The sequence below is a fragment of the Dioscorea cayenensis genome, chromosome 15 (assembly GCF_009730915.1).
Source record: "Dioscorea cayenensis subsp. rotundata cultivar TDr96_F1 chromosome 15, TDr96_F1_v2_PseudoChromosome.rev07_lg8_w22 25.fasta, whole genome shotgun sequence".
Lineage (NCBI taxonomy): Eukaryota > Viridiplantae > Streptophyta > Magnoliopsida > Dioscoreales > Dioscoreaceae > Dioscorea > Dioscorea cayenensis.
The window spans coordinates 8524855-8545618 of NC_052485.1; the positions used below are offsets into that span (position 1 = coordinate 8524855).

Consider the following 20764-nt stretch of genomic DNA (forward strand, 5'->3'; position numbering starts at 1 on the left):
GCCATCACTGCAAGTGCAATTGTATAAAAGACATCATAAACAAGACAAAATTTCGTCCATAGATATGTGTAATATCCTTCTCAACTTAATTATATTGATGCCTTAATATTACGGGGGAAAATGGCAAAACACAGATTAAATCATCATAGAATAGCTTCAACATGAAAATATAAGTATAAATCCTCATTCAAATGCAACATTAAAAGCCCTAGGTTACAGGATAAATTCATCATACCTATCCGAGGGATCTCTCCCAGGCATTTCCACAAAAAGGTCATGATCACATAATATTTGCAAAAATGTCAGCTTGCAGTCATGAAGAACGGATTGGCACACTCCAGCAAATTTGTCCATATATGATGAAACCTGTGGCAAACCAAAATTCAGAAGTCTTCATGCACAGAGGAGACGACAGCCACCCTTTTATTAGCAGAATGGAAATGCAAGCATATTACTCTCGGATGTAAGCTTGGCCAAAGTTAATGCCAACCCAAGTTAAGGAGTCCCAGAGGTTCAAGAGCATCTTCATGAGGAAAACATAATACACACTTTAATTTGGATAAATCAGCAAGTAGAATCAGCTAGCCAAGAAAAAAAAACAGCCTTCTAAGAGTATGATAAGGGTTAATTTTTTATATTAGAAGAGAGATACTATTCAACACTTAAGTAATTGACACAATGAAAAAATTTTCCACGGAATAGAAGGTTTGTGAAAGAATATTCCTATTAATAGAAGGTTTGACAATTTTTTCTACTTGTGACTCTCAATCAAGATCAAACACTATAACATGCCTGTACTTCATCATCATGGCATATTGGGATAGAAGGTTCGCCAAAAAGCCAAGAACTACCAAAATGAATTGGCTGTAAATGGACCAGGCAGGCCTCCATATGATCAACACATCCAATCCTGAGTTTATTAGTTAAACTTTTCAGGCCAGCCAGGCCTCTGAGCATGTGTATTTATTATTGTGCAACAGCAACTGGCCCAAACCGGAGGCCCTGAAACAGGAAGCAAAGCTGAGAATTGCAGCCTTCACAGAAAAGCATGGATTGTTGGCTGCTCTAATACTGGCATTGATCAAATAAAGACCTATAAATAAAGTCAGGCAATAATGCTCTCAACATGATTGCCAAAATTTTGTCAAGTCAAAATAAAATCAAACAGCACAAAGAACCATGACAGCCAATAAACATGCAGACAACACTTTTCAAAGACAAATAATGCCTTTAAAATTGTGAGCTCAGTAAACCAAAAAATTTATATGCCACACACAAACATGATATTATCTACAGCACAATTATCAATTAATTATGACAAGATAATCAATATGACGTCAGATATTTCCTAAAGAAGACAGTGAATTTGTTCCCAAAACATAATAGAATCCAATTAATAAAGTAAACATTAAGGAGTTTCTTAGACAGGTGAAAATACCAGTTCAAAAACTTGCCGTGGTTCAATGATGGATAGTAGATCATAACAAAAAAAGGCAAGGCTGCTGTTTAAGCGTTTTGCCAAGCTTAAACCCTTCTTGCAGCGCTCATGAACCTCAGTAAGAAGGCAATCATAAAGCTGCTTAATACAATGAAATACAGCATCCCTCAACTGCAGTGGTGGGACATCATCACCTAGAAGAAAGAAATACTCATTTTAACAAGCATGCAACTTGTAACCACATTAAAAGATTGATTTACAATAAATAATAGTAAATTTTTCAGTCGCACAGATGTAGAAAATTAGTCGAAACATCCAATATGCGAATAGTAGTTCTTTTTGTGTCAGATTAATGGTGAAACCAAATCATACCAAACAAATTTATGAGCCAAGTACATGAAATTGCCTGAAACTTGTCTTGAAAAGGAAAAGCATATTCCCCAAGAAATGCTCCATTAAAAGACATTGTTCATAATTCATAACTTAAAACAACAATATTTGGAAAAATTAGCCAAAAAGCCATATGCATTGAGAAAATACTTCCACTACATGAAATATTGAATATCAGGATGAACAGGAGAGATTCTAATTATCATCTGCTCTCACTACCTCTGTTGATTCAGTTAGAGAAACTAACAATCTCATGTTTAATAAGAAATATTACTGAATAACAGCGGATGAAAAATTCAACATAGAGAAGACTAGCACTTACCTAAAGGAAGGCTGTGGTAGAATAGGCGGCTTTGCTCCAACGCCATTGATTTCACAATAAGCTCCAAGAAAAACCATGCCATTGCTAGGACATCATCGTAAACAGGTCCAACACGATATCCTTTAGCCTATATTGCAAAAGAAAAGGCATTTACGATATTATAGTTGCAATTTTATTGAAATTTATGCAGCTTTAAGTTTGCACTAATAAAAAAACATCCAAATTGTGCATGCATATGTTGAGGAACCATATGCAAAAAAAAAATGTATATTTCAATTTAAAAAATCTTGGAAAATGAGTACTGACAATAAGACAATTCCCAGGTCATTGAACATCTTCACATGTCAAGCATTTTAATGAAGATAATTCTGAGACCAAGTAGAATAGTGTCATCAAATGCAAGTAAGATTGGTAAAAATTTTACAATCACCAATCCATAGGAGAAGGTAAAGAGTAAAAGAAAGATGTAAGAATTCCAGCGAATAATTCACAATAGCCAAAATCAACAAGAAGATTACCAGTCAGTAAAGGGACTTTGATGTAGATTATCAAAATGGAAAGCTACCCATTGGCAAAATGATTGTCAATATTAGGTTATTCATATCTATATTTGATTGTGGAGTTACCCTCAAGGTTCCACCCAAACACCCAAGGTTACCCTCACCAACCTTTTTCACAATAGTTAATTATTTAAATAAATTTGTTTATAAATTAACTTTTTAAAAACTATTAATATTAATAAACAAGTGTTATAATAAGAAAAGTAAATGTTATCTTAAAATATTTAATTTGATTAATTATAAGTCAATGTTTGGTCCACTATATTAAAAACTTTTCCATCCAAAACAATTCAAACTTGCAAACCTTAACCACCATTCTAACCTAAGCAAAACACACACATAGCTCTAAAAGTCAAAAAGAAGACAATGAAATAAAGAAATAACTCGTGCAGTGAGTAGCACTGTCAAATTAGTCAACCCAGTCACAAATGTTTTGGCTCCCTCAAGCAGAATGTTTTGGTTCCCTCAACCAGTTCAAATAACAAGTGAGCAAAATCAGACTCAATAACCAGATGAACTGAGCCCAAACAATGATAGGCTCATGCACATTAAGCTCGGTAAGGCTTAACATTATTTAACATAATATATTATAAATACATGCATAAAATTTGGAATTTAAAATGCTCAATTAATATTTATATGTGTGTGTGTGCATTCATTAACCTAATCATATCGCAATTCAAATTATGCTTTGATGGTATAAGTGCTATTCTTTTCATAGAAAGCACGAGGGATCCCCAGCTTGCAGAAGCTACTGGTGAATAAATTTCCAGCATCCAGACAATTGGCCTCATACTAAAACTGAACAAATAGACTTCATAAGAAACTAAAAAACAGTTAGGCCAATATTTGATCAGTATGACAAAGTGTTCGAAGATATGAGACATCAGCACTGACTTCGGAATACAATAAAAATAATGAACATCCATCAAATTTGAGGCATCAGTAAACCAAAGAACATGCCAGAAGCTTACCTTGCTCCGAGCCAAGCTTCCCCATACTGTAGATAAGCCAGGATGGACCGGCGCCTGCCGACCGCCAAAATCATCAAAAGCATAATCAACATAATTAACAAGAAACCGATTTCTATCAGCTCCATCAGATGACTCCTGCTGTACCCTGCATTATACATTAGACACAAACCATAAGCTGCTAGCGAGATGGCTGGAAAGGTAATCAGATCCTCAACGATCTAGCATTCACAAGGAGTTCACTACCACAAATAGAGGGATTTAAAGCCAGAAAGCAAATACAGCCTGCCAGCAAACTTGGGACACAGGCAACAATCACATTGCATTTCAAAGATATGACCAGGACGCAAGATTGCTAGTCAGAAACACTTTCTCTAAGATGAGCTGATTTATTAATTGTGCATATAAGAGATATTCCTTATCCTATAAGTTCTAATTATAGGATATACAAATAAACCTAGCCACATTGAAAAATACAGTAAACAAGATAAAAAGATAGAAGAAAAATGAAACTTACTGAGAGTATGGAAACTGCAAACCACTATTGGCATGAATAAGAAAACAGATACAAGCACATGGTTGACTAAATTATCTTAAGCTACAGCAGAAACTCGACACATCTGAACATGCAGAAACCAAATTAAGTTTCGTGCATTCGACAAAAAAGAAAGCAAAATGAGACCGTAACATATACAAGTAGATGATAGGCACAGACAAGCATCAAACCAATGTTCTGATCTAAAAACAATTTGAGCAAATTAACAACATTAAGTTGGAAAGAAAAAAACATAGTTCAGTAAGAATCCTAGATACACAGTATGACTTAATAATACACCCTCTGTTCCTACATAATTGTCCCATTTCAGTGTTCCTTTTCATTTGTCCTGTTATTAGAACAAAAAAGCATTAATTATCATTTTTACAAATTTACCCTTCTTTTACTGAATTGAAAAGAGGAAGAACAAGATAAAGATAAATATATTTAAAGAGATATGGATAGAAAGATCAATGGCAATTTTGGAAAGAGAAGTAAAACTTTTATTGAATTTTGGAACCTAACTTCCTTAATATACAAGATTCGGTTATTTGGGACAATTATATAGGAACAGAGGGAGTATTAAAGAAGCAAACATGTCAACATGATGCAGCCTGGTTCTGCCAAACCGAACCTTAACATATTTCTTTTAAGTAATTGTAAAATAAATTTATTAATATAATGCCGCCAGATGGAAACAAATTAAAAATCCAAAGGGAACTAGAAGAATGAGCTCAGGTCTCTGACCTAGAAATTGTTCAAAAACTACAAGTCAGGAATCCACCTTAGTGCTAATTTAACCCTTGTTGTCATGCAAGTGTGCTTTTTAAGCAGGAAAAAAGGCTAGCAGACAAAATGTTATACGTAATCTTCTACGTACGCAATAAATATAACTAGAAATAGAAATAAAACAGAAACACATTACTTATCTAATCTATGTCAGTTTCACACAACAAATTCAGTGGAGATTACATAACTCTTGAACTTACCGAGTTAATATATTGACCATTGCTCGAAAAGCTGCAACCTGAAAATGGAGATGAAAGTACCAATGAACAAAAGGATAGATCAAACAGTCAAGCATCAAATTAGACACATGCTATTGCAGAAAACAACCTACAAGATTTAGGTTGAAAACTCAAATATTCTAGAGGGAACATGTTCTAGTTTCCTAAAGAAACAAAGGGAATGAAGAAAATTTAGGATCAATTAGGCAAGAAAACCTGAAGGGTTTCACCACCATCACCAATGAGATGAAGAAGCATGTTAAGAATTGGCTGAAGAAACTGCAACAAGGCAGTTGACTCAACATTCTTCAAACTGTTGATGGCCTGCAAAAAATCATTATGCATGTTACTTATTTAATCAGATGAAGATACCAAACAATCATCTTCAAAATTTCAGTAACCAGAATATTCTTTCACAGGATCAGCAGAAGTCATAAGGTTGAGAGAATACTGTAATGTTTTACGAATAAGGCAAACACTTATTGCATAAAAATCAGCAATTAAAGAAAATGAACAATACGAAAACATATTCATGTGACAAGATCCCAGCTCGCTTGTTTAGAATCTTTAGATTATTTCGTGACTTTCATCAGAACTGTATTTTTAAACAGTTCATTGTGTTAATTGACCTTTTGGTGGTAGCATGTAACTGACATTTTGCAGGGAAACATTTCAGTTTCCATATTGAAAGGCTCCGCATTTTGAGGTGAAGATATCAAGTAAATATTTCCAGCTGTCTTTAGACTATAGGTAAAAGATGCTATCTGATTTAGAAGAAAGATAAGAGATCAAATCCATCTTAGAGAGAACTTCCCAGACCAGAGGAACCTAGATGATGGCAACAAACCAGTAAATCTTAACTTCCCTTTATTGTGATTTTTATACAAAGAAAAATACATAGTTGTAGGTGAAAATAAAAGACTATGCAACTAAAACCTGACAAACTTGCCCCTTTACTTTCTACTAAGAATAGGGATTTAATTTGGTAAATGTTCTGGAAAGTAACTAGTATAGAAACATGTAAACTGAAATTTGGGTCCAGCATGCCTATTATAGATGACAACAAGACAGGCTAAATTCTTCCTTTTATAGTTGTTTTGACTTTTTTACCCCAATTGATTTAGTGAAACCATTTTGAGATATTAAAAATCCATGTAACTTTCCTTTCTTTTCTGCCATAGGTTTTGTATTTCAGGCTTTGCCTTATTGAGCCAGCAGACTGCCCTGTATCTTTCTTTTCTTAGTTCATCACTTCATCAGATAGAGGGAAACAAAAAATATAACTGAATAAACCCAACATCAATTCAATTGGGCCTCAGCAGCTTCAGCAGTGAATCAAATGGACAAGAATAAAATGATGAAGCATTACACAGAAGAACGACTTAATTCAGCTAACATCAATGCTCTTAGTTTGATCATCTTCAACGTCCACTATTTCTCTGTAGATATATGCTGGTGAACACCATATTAAACATATGGTCAAGTACGGAGTTTCTAGTAGATCTTCATTCCAAAGATAGTTTCACAAATCACCGACATAGCTTACCCGACGTAGCGAGCACAATGATAGCTTCTATCTATCAGATGAATTGAAACATGGGAATCTAGCTGCCTTCCTAAATTAACCCTCATCAAACTGTGAGTTACCACTTATGCAGCACACTCAGGAGATATATCATACTCAACAAGAAATTTTAATCTTACTATAACTCAGATTATACTTGACAACAACTAGAATATATGAGCATATGGAGACAATGAGGAGAAAGACATGATGCAATAATTTAGAACTACAACCAAGAGATAACAGCATTTCATGTCCACAAAGATCAATGCACAACCTACTAGCAAAATCAAAGCAAGAAATTAAAACAATTATATCAAATAACATATGCAGATTCAAGTTGTTTTCAACATATAACTTTAAGAAAATATAAATCATACCTCAAGTAGCTCGGACCCCCAAGGAGGACTTGTGCGGAGTATATGCCGATCATACTCCAGGAAAAAGTCCCTTACTCGCTCATTGACTGGAAACAAAGAAGAACATAACCTTAAACGCAGTCTGAAGACATTTTTCCCATCCTCCAAATAATCCAATCTTTCCTGAAAATATACATGTGAAAGGCAATCTTAAGTAATAAGACAACAGATTCACTCTGCCATTAGAAACTCAACTAGAATAGTGTCTTAATAGCATTCAAGCAAATTTATATTCACAAGCATTATTCACGGTTGTAAAGGAGAGATACCACTAAAATGATAAGCACTAACACATTTGAAGAAAATTCTGAAAGACAAATTCAGTTTAATTTATCAGATATAATATATACCTTGATACTGTCTTGAAGATAATGCGGAACCAGCTCTCTAAGAATTGGCAAAGAGACTTCAGAATGCAACCTGAATGAAATTATAATTTCAAGTCTCAGTGAAAAAATCACATTGGGTAACTAAAGTAGAGAGCAAAATTTGTTGTGTTGTCCCAACAAACTCAACCAGAAAAAGCATAGAATATCTATGAACATCCATAAGCATATGGCAAATGCAACATTTACATAGCATTATTATGACTAGGCCTGCAGCAAAACAATCATATCATTTAACAAACCCGTACAATAATTTTGGATAAACAATACTAAATTTTTCACCAAGTTCACCATCAAGCATAGGATTGCAATCCATTTAGAAATCAGCTCAGATACTAAACATAGTAGAGAGTAAGAAGGGGTAGATTAAAGACAACTTGATTGTTTGAGAACAATATGAGCTTACAATGGCTCCACAAACCTTTGAATTGTTCTCAACCTTTAAATAAGGTAGCTTCTTTTTTCACATTTCGTACACTAAATTAACTAAATCACATTAATATCAGAACCATTAATTGTCATAAGGACAAGATACCCACAGGAAATAAGAGCAACTCGTCCACTTCCTATAGATCATTAAAAAACAAACGCATAAGGAATAAAAACAATCTCAACTAGGCATGCCTTTGACAAGAGGACTTTTATGACTGCTAATTTGTTGCATAATCTTAGATCATGCAGCAAGTGATATGCTGTTGTTAAAATGTTTGATCACACCATTGAATTTAAGTTCAGTTTCAGTTAGAATTTTAACTAGGATTTCATATTCTACAGAACTGAACTGTTTCCATTCAGTTTGAAATTGACAGCAAAAACTACAACATCCTAACTGTGTGCCATCCTGAGCTATATTTGTAGGGCTGCCCGAGGAACTAAAAAACCCTTCATATAAAATTTTAAAAAGATTGAATATTGAGGCTGGATAATCATAGGAATGACAAAAAACAAACAAGAAAGAAAAATCCTTGAATCATAGCTCATGCAATATTACAGGAAGGATATTCTAAGAGTTAACTGATCTGGTCATCTTGTGCAATTTGAGTTCAATATTTGATGGTTAATGGCATAGAAAGAATCTTGAACCTAAAGAGAATAAACCAACATCATAGCCGGACAGACTTTTAAGGTGAGTAAACATACTGGGCATGGGTGGACAAGGGAAGTGCAGCATATCCTACAATTACCTGTAGCAAATAAAAAAGCAGAAATAGGTTATGTAAATATTCCACATGTCTACATATTGTTTGAGAAACAAAACCTTAGAAGCCTGGATGAAGATATAAAAGAATCTGAGTACAGCCTAACAAATAGAGAACTCCACAAGTGTACCCTTCAACAAATACAGAAAAAAATGAAGGCTTACAGGCTTTGGAGCCTCCTGCTTGGTTTGGAGATCGACATGAAAAAGGGTAAACAAAAGATGATGTTGAGGTGACAAAATCGCAGGGAGGGATATTTTAATCTCATCATGGTAACATGCCATCCTAGAACCAACAGAAACTTGTGTATGAGCCCATTTTTGAAGCGCTGCTCCGTGATCCCTTGGATACATAGCCTGAGAATTCATGGAAATGCAAAGCTGAGTGAAAAGGTTTTACAATTGAAAAAAGGTTAAATGTGCTCAAAGTAATCAACAAAATTAAGGACCCCCAATGGGTGTTTGCGAATGTCACTATCATCCTTTCTCATCTCCACCCTTATGAATAAATTCCTTTTGCGGCCCAAACTGACAGTCAAGGGGTACACATACAGACAATGAAGAAGTTGAGAAAATGGCTCGCTTCTGGTCATCACGCGAAAATCAAAAGCATGGAACTGCAAAGTGCCAAAGTTGTCATGTATTAAAGACAAAAAGTGCAAACATGTGTATAAGTAAGATTTAACCAAAAAAGAGAGCTCAGAAGAGAGCTCAAGAAGGCATCATTTAGACAAAAACCTCGAAGTGCAGGTAATCCAATAATAATCACTGAACAAAAGTTCATAAAAACTCTTATGGTTGTGCTTATTCCTAAATCCTACAGACAAAATAGTTTAGAAAAGATAAAAGTACATCCATTACATATTTAATTGTTAAACTGCACGGCAAAATATGAGGCCTACATGCTCAAATGAAAAAGGTCAAATAGGTCACTAATGCTAGATGTAAACCAAACACATGTCAATTTAACTTAAAAGCTTAAGTTGATAGGATGACAGAAACTTTGTATATCTATAGAAAAATTTACTAAATCAGCATATGAAGAACTATTAGTTATACCTAATAGCGCCCTTGATACGTTGTAGTCTTTCAACTAGTCACAATGCAAACAAACGAATCTTATGGCTTTGATACCATGCTATATCCAAACTGAACACAAGTTAGTGAAACTCAATCCAACCAAAACCCTTCAGGTTAACAGGATCAAAGACACAGACTTACATATTCATTTAAGTTAACCAAAGTGGAGAACTTAGTCACCTCCAGTGGAAAACTTCTCTGCATGATGTGGACACCTTTTGAGTTGGAAAATGTATGAAATTTTGTGCTTAAATATGTTCCTAGAAGAGAAACCTAAATTGTCAGGAAATACCAATCTTATGTAGATGGCATTTGGCACCAAAATTATCAAAACATTGACATCACGCCGAGTTATTTATGGCACATCTCATGGAATGAACTAGAAAGATAATTTGATGGCTTACTCATCCCTCGTTGTGGGGCCAATTGTCCTTGCTGATAAACAGAGGGCATGATTCCATCTTGTAGTTATGAGCACCTTTTCTAGAAATGCACATTTTATTCTTTCTCTGAAAATGATTTATGCAGTCTTACAGCAATATTGAACACAGTGCAATCAACTACAGTATCTCACAGACAAAGGGTTGACTAGTCACCTTGTTAGATTAAGACCAAACACATTATATGGACTCGATTCATATCAAAAGCTTAAGCTAATAGGACAAGAGACATATTCAAGTACAACTTACTACATTAACTGATGTAGAACTATTAGTTACCCTTATAAGCCCCATTGATACATGCTAGTCTATTTTAACGAGCCACAAGGTAAACAAGCCAATTAACCACGAGTTAATACCAAGTTAGATGGGAACCAAAGATATTCTACAGGCTTAGTAAACACAAAAGCTAAAGCTAATAGGATGAAAGACTTGTACTTACATATTCAAGTCCAAACTTATTACATTAACCATTATGGTATTATTGGTTACTCTAACACACCTCAAGCTGTCTCCAAGGTGATCGGTGCATACAAAACTACTACTTTTAGTTGCTTTTCATTGTTAAATTGGAAAAGGATAAAGTCATCATATAGAAACCACATACCAAGAGTTTTGGAAAATACAGAAGAAATGGAAATCCAAATTCCAAAATTAATATTGTTCTTTGATAAGATGCAAGACAATATAGTTTGTCTAAGGGCTTAAACCAACTTGTTTACTCATCCAAGTTTAAGTTTTACAGAAACATTAACAATGTTGTGTTAAACGATAGAAACAAAGTCTCTTGGATGCATGATGGGTCCTTATTTTGACTCTAAAAAGAAAGCCAAGGGAATTTAATTTAGTCCAAGTCTAAATCAATTTCAGTCCAATTGCAAAGTCCATATTTAAATGGACAAATAGATCCATCTTTCTTAAGGAAGATGGCAAGGATATATGGCATATCTAGTTTTCAAGGAGTGTCAATGTCTTCTTCTATGCTTGAATTGTTATATCATAAATCCATCCAAATGCAGCCACCTTTTAAAAACAAACAGTCAACCCAAATTTCCTAGTCTTTAGGTTACTTTAACACAAATCTCAACCTCAAATCCTGTCAAGGCAGTTAAGATATGCATAGGTAATACAAACTCCAAATATTTAGGCTGACCAGCTAATGATCTCAACAGCATCATGCACAAAATTAATTACACACGTTTATTATTCTCCCAATTTATTGGTTAAAGAGAGCCACATAAAGTTCTTGATGCAAAAGAAAATGTCAATGAAAAACACACTAAATCGAAATTGATTAATAATTCTAAAAAATCAAAAATTTCTGAGCTCTTTCCATATCTTTGTCAATCCAAGATCCCAATTTTAAGTTAAAGTCATTTCTAGGTTCCCCCCAAAGGTTTCATTCAATTGGTATTTGGTCATTTGTGACATGTGTTCATACAAATTAAGCATTTATATAAATGGCTAAAGCACCAAACTATAATCTGCAAATTGGCAGAATCAATTCTAGCTGGTGCACACAAACAGGAGCATTTCACAAGTACACTGGCAAACATTGAAGAATATTATGTATTAGTTCTTCAACAATATCAAACAAAATATCACGAACTTCAAAACTCATACATAATTCATATACACAAGCACGCATGATTAATTGCTTCATCTGAATGAGGAACTGTACACATTACTCCAAGTATTTGATTAACTTCAAGTACACAGAAGTGCTAGATTAAAAATGTGCTAATGTCGGTGGTCAACTAAACATCAGCCAAATGATTAGTTGCATCTGCTCCCTCCCTCCTAATTTCCACATATAATAAAGCATAAACATTTATATAGTGGAACAGGGTTTAATTTTTTTACTTCAATTGAAAAGTGAGTTTTTGGTTTCTTTGTGATACATAAATACATGTTGATTTGGTAGAATTTAGCAGAATTAAGGTCTTCGCAACTGACCTAATGATAAGCTGCTAGAAGGGATTATAACTTCACCACCACCAAGACTACAAAACGGGTGATTAGCACATTAGATATCAATAAACCATCTAACGAATCGAAAGTTTCAAGCGCAAAACTACCAACACAACCAACCAGGAGCCTAGGCCACAGCCTTTAACAGTATTCCCAAATTTAGGAGCATTCATAAATGATCAATCAAACGAGGTGATACCAAAGGCCCTGACGCAGACATCCATCCGTTATTGTTCATTCAAGGCAGATGCAATTGCATTTTACAACGCCGCCACCAAGCATGCAATATCATTCAAACTATATAGTCCAACAACCATTTTGAACCTCCTGATATCATTTAATGCCCAACTCTCAAATAGGTGTCAGTTTCACAATGCAATCCACACATTACTCTTCATTTACGACAGATGCCATTTTGCATGTTAAATCCCAGCAATTTATCAAGTATGCAATATTATTTACCTGTATGGTCCATGAACCATTTCAAGCCTTTCAATATCATTCAGTACCCAACTTTCAAGAGAGGTGTAAGTTTTGCAATGCAATTCCAAATTCAACAGCTTAGTAAGCTACTCATTATTGGGTACTTTTTATCACTAAATGATACCACACATCTAGCCATTTTATACTATTAGTGATACATAATGATGATAGAAGTAATAGCATCAGCAAAGGCAATAAGATTAAAATAAAGGAAAAAAAACAGCAAAAGGTTAGGCAGTATACCATGTACCTAAGCTATAAGATCAAAACTTGCTTATTAGGGAATAATTACATATTTAAGAAACAGGTTTAAACATCGTATGCCAGGTCATGGTATAGGTATAGTGCTCAATCATGAAAACTAAATCATCAAGAAACAAATGAACGCCAACTCACGTCAAAGCTGTCGGAATCAGGAAGACATCCCATCATAGCATTTGAACCGTTCTGGTGAGGTTCCTTAGCATCAACAGAATTGTACTTTGGATTAGAAACTCGTACCTCACGAGAACCATGAGCAAAGTACTTTGAAGAATTAGGTTCAGCAAGCCGGTCACCGGCATCACTGGTATCATTGGTCAAGCTCCCACTCTCAGAAATGCTGTCAGGTTGAACATGGGCTGCCTGAAGTTTTTCAACTTCCAATCTTAGAATACCTTTAACAGGCTTGTGAACCTTCCTTTTCGGGTCCTAAAAAAAAAATAAAAAGAAGAGAGAACATAATAAGAATTCTTGATAGTGGACCAAAACATATGAGTCGGTCAATAAATTATAATGGCAGAGGACCACAGTCAAACTAGTTTTGGCAATGTCAGAAGCTTGTAAACAATACACCAATCAAAAATTAAACAAGAACAAAGGAGGGCAAGATTAGAATACTTTACATGCCAGCCAATGTTACCAAAAATTTAGAGTTATAAAAGCTAAACAAATAAATCCATTGAAGGGTGCAAGTAGGATGCAGACAAAAAATAAAAGAAAATTAAAAGATATTGTCCCAAAATTGAAAGTTCCACAAAGTAGTTTACTATGGACATATTCAGACCACAAAAATCAAGGTAAAATTGGAAAATCAATATTTTTAGAAACAAACCTGAAGTGAATCCTCTGTATAGCTTTCTTTGACCTTATTTAAATTTGATATCTCAAGGACAACTGAGCTTCCACTGGAGTATTGAGCAAGCTTGCCATCCAAAGTGATTTTTGCCCCAGATTCCATAGCACTTTCTTGGGAGCTTGAGCCAGATACACTAGGGGCAATGGGGCTACCAGGGGAGGCAGCACCACTTGCAGATACATTGTTGTGGTTTTCAAACAATGGAACAATAACCCAAGCAAATGATTCCCTGTAAGGCATGATCCGAGACCAAATCTGCAGCTTCTGTCTTTCTCTCTCAGTCAAATGTAACTGTTACGCCAATGAAACTAAAGGTTAGACATCAGTAAAAACATGCTTAAACTTCTGCATTCAGCCACCAAATAAAGATCATCAAACAATGGCTAAAGCTTGAGAATGACTAGGAAAAGATGGCAGATGTACAGACCACTGTCTGCAACAACTATATACTCCACTTAAACTTTCACTGTAGCATCATGTTTTCTTCTTAAATAATTTCTCAAAAATTTACAGTACCATCAGAAACTTGAAAGAAAAGCCAATATAACGATGGTAGATTGGCAAAATGTATCCCTAACTTACGGGTTCTTTTCGAGAGTAAACTGATGGAGCAATTCCTCCTTCTTCGGTAGCAGGCTTCTCTAGCTGAATGAGGAAGCAAATTGCAGATGATGGAGTATCCAAGGAGAAAACCCCTCGACGTTCTAGAATAATAGTGGCCTACAATGGTGGAAATGCGCAAGTTGGTTTATCCCACCAGCAAAGGTAAAAATGTTATGATACAATGAATCACCAAAAATAAGGCAATAAACATTTATATAACAAAGAGTAAATGGAAAACAATAGACTCATTTTTTTAGGGAAAATTTCATATGTAAAAATTAAACTAGTAATAAAATTTGAATAATTACTTCCTGCGTATCTGTTGGTAGAACATGAAAATAGAAGTCCTCGGACAATTTTTCTCTCCTCTCCCTATTATATAAGCATATTGTACCATAAAAGGGCTCTGCAAGAAAAAAGATAACAGTAAAGACATCATCAGATTCACTGGAATAGTGGAAAGTTCAACTAATGATAGAATAGCCAAACCAGGAACAGCCTAGCTAGGTAATACTAGAATTATTAGAGTTAAAACACAATTCTTACCAACTAATCCAGCTTGAAATGATAAGGATAACACCTTCACAGTGATCTTCAATCCACTGAAACACATGAGAAATGGTTAGCAATAATAGAAACAACTGGAAAACAAAAAAACGTGGAAGTAGAGACATTTAATACAGGACACCTAGTACAAGCAAGCAAAATCATGTAAAGAATGACAGTCAAGACAAGGAAAGAAAAAAGTTGATGATCATATAGACCTGGAATATTGAGCCGGGTAATTTTCAGAAATCCTTTGGCCAAAAATCAATGACCTTTCAGTTTCCCAATCAAAGGTTGGTTCATAAGCGGGCAGCGGAGAGAAACCAAAATGCTGGAACACAAGTGATAATATATCATGCCAGGAACAAACAGACTCATAATCCAAAAGAACAGAGATAAAGAAATATAACTGCAGATTCAAAATGCAGCAAAGCCGTGGTGCATAAGCAACCAGAACCCAGAAACCATTGCCCATTTGTTGTACCTGATGGTTTTTAGTATAAATCTTGAACCTGGAACCCAGAACCCATTACCCCCAGTACATAGTCTACACCATGCTTTGAACTAAAAAATGTTGAGTACAAGATGTAGGTAATCTAGGTTCCGGGTTCTTGTCCACCGTAGCCTTAGCCTAAAAGAGCATAAAATAAAATAAATCAAAGAGGTTCAAGGGCTTATGAGCAAATTAACTATAGGAGCAATGGTGACTAAAGACTTTTTTTGTATCATTAAAAGCTAAATATGATGCTTCCGGATCAACCAAAATCTCCACATAAATTATCACTACGTTGGGTCATGTTCATAATAAATTCTTCCTTTTTAAATTCACTCACAGAACACAAGAAAAAGTTCTCACAGCAAAGAGCAACAGAGCCACCAATGGCAAAAGGGATTTCATGGAAAGTTGAACTATCAGAATTCTTCAACAAAACCTCTTCCAAAGTCAATGGTGCAATTAACCTTATAAGATCTGAACTTTTATACTTTGCATAACTACACTAAACTAGTATTTCCCTAAATAAAATGTTTACACCTAAGATATTTCCTTGATGATGTCAAACTTAATCAAAGCATAAGCAAGATTCAGATGATATTTGGGTCTACAAATTCCTGGATGCAGGGGAAAAACTCTGACATAAAAGGTCTGTTTCTAACGATGTAGTATTATTAAACTACATTAAAGTTCAAGAAATCAAATTAACATCAAATATATGACTATTCAAAGAGAAAAACATAAAGGTCAATAAAACATAAGCAGGAAATATAAAATAAAAACTAGGTGTGAGTAACAGAAGACATAAAGCATGAAAATGGCGTCGAAAACAAAGGTTCAGACTTGAGAAAGGAAATTACCTAAAATGTGAATGAAGTAATAGCTTGCAAAGAAACACAGCAATCTGGCTGTGGTAAATATTATCAACTTAGTTTTATTATTTTTCCCTTTTGTTTGGGATGTCAACTTAAACAGAGCACCTAAAGCACAACCTCCCAAAGAGAAATAAAATTATAAAAAAAAAAATCTAACTTACATCAACACAAACTGAGAAATAAGATCATTCATAAGATATTGAATTTCGGAATGGTTGACAAGATTTACATGTTTTGTAGATAAATTATCAGGACCAAATTCAGATATCTGTCTTCCGGAGGTACTAGGAGTGTCATCATCAGTAGCATCTTCCGCTTTAGAATGCCTAGAACGGGCCAGGTGGATTTCTATAAAAAAAGACAACAATTATGAGTACATGAAAGTGTTTTCAAGCAAATCACAAAGTAAACTTTGACTGAATAATAATGCTGCACACTTTGCATCATGACTCTGGAGAAAGATCAGAACAAATTATGTCATCAATATAATTTATGCAAGCAAACGAGGGACTTATGAGTACTAAGTAAACTAACTTTTCTCTCTAGAGGATAATTTAACAAGAGTTTGGCAATTGATGGATAATAAACAAACATCAATGCTGGTAAATGAGTGATACTGTGAGTACCTAAATAAATTAAGTGTCTCAAAACAAAAGGATTACACAATAATTTTACAACTAATGGCATATCAAACCTGATTCAAGTGATCAAGTCAATTAAGATTAACAGATTAATTCATCTTCTCGAAACATGGAGCTCAAGCTCCAGTACATAAAGTAGTATATCCTCCGATGAACTAAGATGTCATAAAATTTAGTAAAATCATCACCTGTTTCTATATCTGTGTCAGGCCCCTCAAAAATTTGATTTTGAAAAGGCAAAGGTGAAACACTTTCATAATGCCCATACTTGATTTCATCCTTCACCCAATCTGCCTTGTAGCACTGGACCAACTCATTTAGATGTGGCCACTGTTCCAAGTTTTCATTTAGCTGAGGACAAAAACAGGCCACATTAATGAAATTTTTACAGTTTGAAGTTTATAGTTTTGACAGCGACTCACAAAGCAAAAAACGTATCATTTCATTGATGATAAATTGGATTTATGTAGAAAATTTTGACTTCTGTCATGTTAAAACTGAAAAAACACATTTAGTGTCTGCCCTAATCATATTTATATCAACTAGTAAGGTTACAAGGCAGATGCCAAGCACACTAGTCCAAAAATTCTAATAAATTAGCTCAAATAAATGTCAGTGTTGCCAGAGGCCCAGTAATCCTCTTCTTTCTAAGTATTAGAATTTGTATTATGGTGATTGCAAAAAGTGAATAATGTAGAAATCAAGAAAAAGACATGGTACAAGAAGCTGGAGAAAAAGAAAGTAAAAGTTTTGGGTCAGGGATGAAGGGGGCAAAAATATAGGATGAAGATGGAGGTTGCACCTGCACCAGTAGGTTGATAAGTGAGGCTGCTGCATCACAAGAAAGAAAGAAGATGGGAGGAAAAATGCTCAACAGAAAAGTCAAAGGGTAAATGGCCATAGGATGAACAATTATCTTGGTTCTTGAAGAAAATCTCCTAGCAAAGGGAAAAGGTCTATTTTTCATTTAGGAGCAAACAACTGTCAGATGAATGTAGCAAGAAGTTAACCTTCATCACAAAGCCAACTGTAAGCAAATAACATCATCTCAATACAAGAAGTAAGAGTTTATTTGTGGATGACCCAGTTTCTAAATTTCAATATTATAGAGGGAAACAATGTGTAAGAGTTAGATATGCCTCACATGCTTCATATTGAAGAATACTTGCTCAAGAGAAAGATTGATTATTTTGTTATCGGACTGATAAAAGAAATTGTCAATAGCTATCAATTTATTAACGAAAATATGAAGCTTATATTTCCTATGATACTTGTTTACTTGTCTCTTATAACTTGGTCACTTATAAAATTTTCAAGTAGCAAATATATAGAAAAGAATCCTTGCTGAAGTGGGGTGTCTTTAAGTATGGTACAGGAAAAAGATTCCCTTAAAGAATTTTACAAAATTAAATCATTGTATTGCTGCCGTTAAATTAGTTGATAGCTCAAAATTGATTTTTTTTTTTTTTTTTAAACAATTCACAGCAATACAGCATCAACAATTTGAATGGAATGACCTTTGTCAAATTTGGGTAGGGGAACATGGAGAATAAGAAAGGTGGCTACAGCCTAGTACACTGCAAAAAGTCTTCCATCACTAATTACCAGATTAAAAAAGAAACCAAGAGAAATAGAATTGAGAACAAACCATAGGGTCCAGCTCTGGGTTTGAAGCCCATGCTTGGCGCAGTATTCTTCTAAACCGAGGTGCATTAGATGAAACATCTTCCATTGCCTGGATAGGTAACATGTATGAAAGATTTAGTTAGAGAAGCCATACTTGAATCACAAAGGTAAAACATAATAAGTGGCTATTCCAACCAAAGTACTGATCAGCATCAATTATTTACATTAACACTAAAATTTCATAGGATTACAAAAGGTCTGCAAATAAAGCTAAAGCAAGCTCTAAGAGTCATTGACAATATTATTCATTTCTGAAAATTTTTCAGAAGCTACACCATGGCATTTGGATACAAAGGATGGAATCTAAGTGCCTAACAAAACAAGTTCCACAGCTAACAGTGGCACCAACAAAAATTGGTAACAAATGAGAAGCATTACAAGATAGCAGCCCAACATGAACATGGCTGGTTTGTCAAAAAAAAACATGTACATGTACATGATTGTTAGTTCAGTCACAAATCATCTGAACTGTGCACAAAATACCATCTTCACCCCCATAATCCCATTAGCCACATGATTTATTTTAACTATAAGTGTTTTAACATTGATTTGATCAAACAAAGAAGAGAAATCCAATAACCACTCCTCCCAAATTACAAAGCACCCCATCAAGGGTATAATCATAAAGAATGATCTCATGAAAACCCTCAATTTTGTTTCTTATGGAAAAAAAAGCCCGCCACCACTGCACGTTGGAATTAAATGGAGGAGCCACCTTCCCAGATCTTATGCACTCAATCTCTTATACATTGTATCAAATGCATTGCTCTAACACTCCCACATTACATGAACCTGACATCTAGAGGAAGGAACAAAAAAGCAGCCACTTTTACGCCTACACAGCAATCCCAAAATACTATCTTTACTCCAATAGTCCAATTAGCCACATGGCTTATTCAGAGTAAAAGTTTTCAACATCACTTACTCCAAGCATACAAAGAAGAGCAACACCAAAACCACTCTTCCCCAAAATACGAACCACATCGTCAAGGCTATAACCACAGCTAACGGTCTCATAAAACCCTCCGCACTTTTTTTCTCATGGAAAACATAACCCACAGCAACAACCACAGGAATTCGCCTCTCAGATTTTATACACCCAATCCCAAACACATTGTACCAACTACATTCCTCTAGCCACAACCACATCACATGAAACTAAGAATCCAGAACAAGAAACCTAAAAAGAAGCTATTTTTATTAACTCCGCTCCAGCCCCTACCACATTACCCTAAAAACCATCCACAAATAACAAACCCAAACTCCACCACACAACAAACACACACGAACTCAGTTTCTAATCTTTTTTTTTTAAAAAAAAAAGCAGCATTTCTCGGATTAAAACATCCAAAAAAACCCGAAAAAGACATAGAACCATACCATTAGCAACACCAAGCTAAAGATCACCCCCCAAAGCTTCAAAAACCCTCAGATCCGGCGAAAAACCTCAGCAAACTCAAAACCCTTAGCATCCTCCAGCTCCCCCTTCCATCCTCCTCTCCATGGATCTCGAGATGGCAACGGTATGGCAACGAATGAGAGGAAGCGGAGCCGCTAAGAAGAGAGAGAGAGAGAGCGAGCGACAGAGAGAGAGAGAAAGAAGAGCAGGTAGTAGCTGCTCTGCTGAACTAAAGGAAAATAAATAAATAAATAAATAAATAAATAAAATTTTGGTTTCAAGACTACTCACTCTCTCTTCTAAAAAAAAAATTATTTATTTATTTATTTATTTATTAAAAAAAGGAGGAAAAATACAAGTAACAAGAGGTCGAGATTATTTATACTTGAAGCGAAAGGGAGACTTTTCCTTTTGCTATTTAATTTTAACTTTCTTTTTTTTAATTTTTTTATTTTGCTTTGGTTGGACGCTGGTAATTCCTTGAGAACGCAGCAAAAAAATGATTGTTTTTATTTTTTATTTTTTTAACTTTTGAAATTTATCTGGGTGGTGATTGGTGAGCAGGTGTCAGGGGTGGGAGTGGGGCCCACGAGAAGAGGAGCTGACCCGTGACTGCCGAGTCACCTGGACGGTTTCGGGC

General features: G+C 34.9%; 1 protein-coding gene across 3 annotated transcripts in view; it reads right to left on the bottom strand.

The window, feature by feature from the left end:
* The window catches only part of LOC120277480 (guanine nucleotide exchange factor SPIKE 1), a 30817-nt gene extending 10466 nt beyond the window's left edge, over positions 1-20351 (bottom strand). Inside the window, exons 1-21 of one of the 3 annotated variants that reach the window (XM_039284341.1) lie at positions 20106-20351; positions 18688-18774; positions 17228-17390; positions 16628-16746; positions 15249-15361; positions 15031-15086; positions 14793-14890; positions 14464-14601; positions 13858-14172; positions 13266-13454; positions 9240-9407; positions 8956-9147; positions 8733-8776; positions 7557-7626; positions 7168-7329; positions 5440-5547; positions 5206-5243; positions 3685-3829; positions 2151-2277; positions 1439-1632; positions 236-366 (exon numbers count right to left, since the gene is read on the bottom strand). In XM_039284341.1, the coding sequence (XP_039140275.1) occupies positions 236-366; positions 1439-1632; positions 2151-2277; positions 3685-3829; positions 5206-5243; positions 5440-5547; positions 7168-7329; positions 7557-7626; positions 8733-8776; positions 8956-9147; positions 9240-9407; positions 13266-13454; positions 13858-14172; positions 14464-14601; positions 14793-14890; positions 15031-15086; positions 15249-15361; positions 16628-16746; positions 17228-17390; positions 18688-18774; positions 20106-20108 (2660 nt within the window). In that variant the 5' untranslated portion in view covers positions 20109-20351. Of the gene's footprint in view, positions 1-235; positions 367-1438; positions 1633-2150; positions 2278-3684; positions 3830-5205; positions 5244-5439; positions 5548-7167; positions 7330-7556; positions 7627-8732; positions 8777-8955; positions 9148-9239; positions 9408-13160; positions 13455-13857; positions 14173-14463; positions 14602-14792; positions 14891-15030; positions 15087-15248; positions 15362-16627; positions 16747-17227; positions 17391-18687; positions 18775-20105 lie in introns of those variants that run through there. The other 2 variants (XM_039284340.1, XM_039284342.1) reach the window with 2 other exon arrangements.
* Positions 20352-20764: the final 413 nt, after the last annotated feature.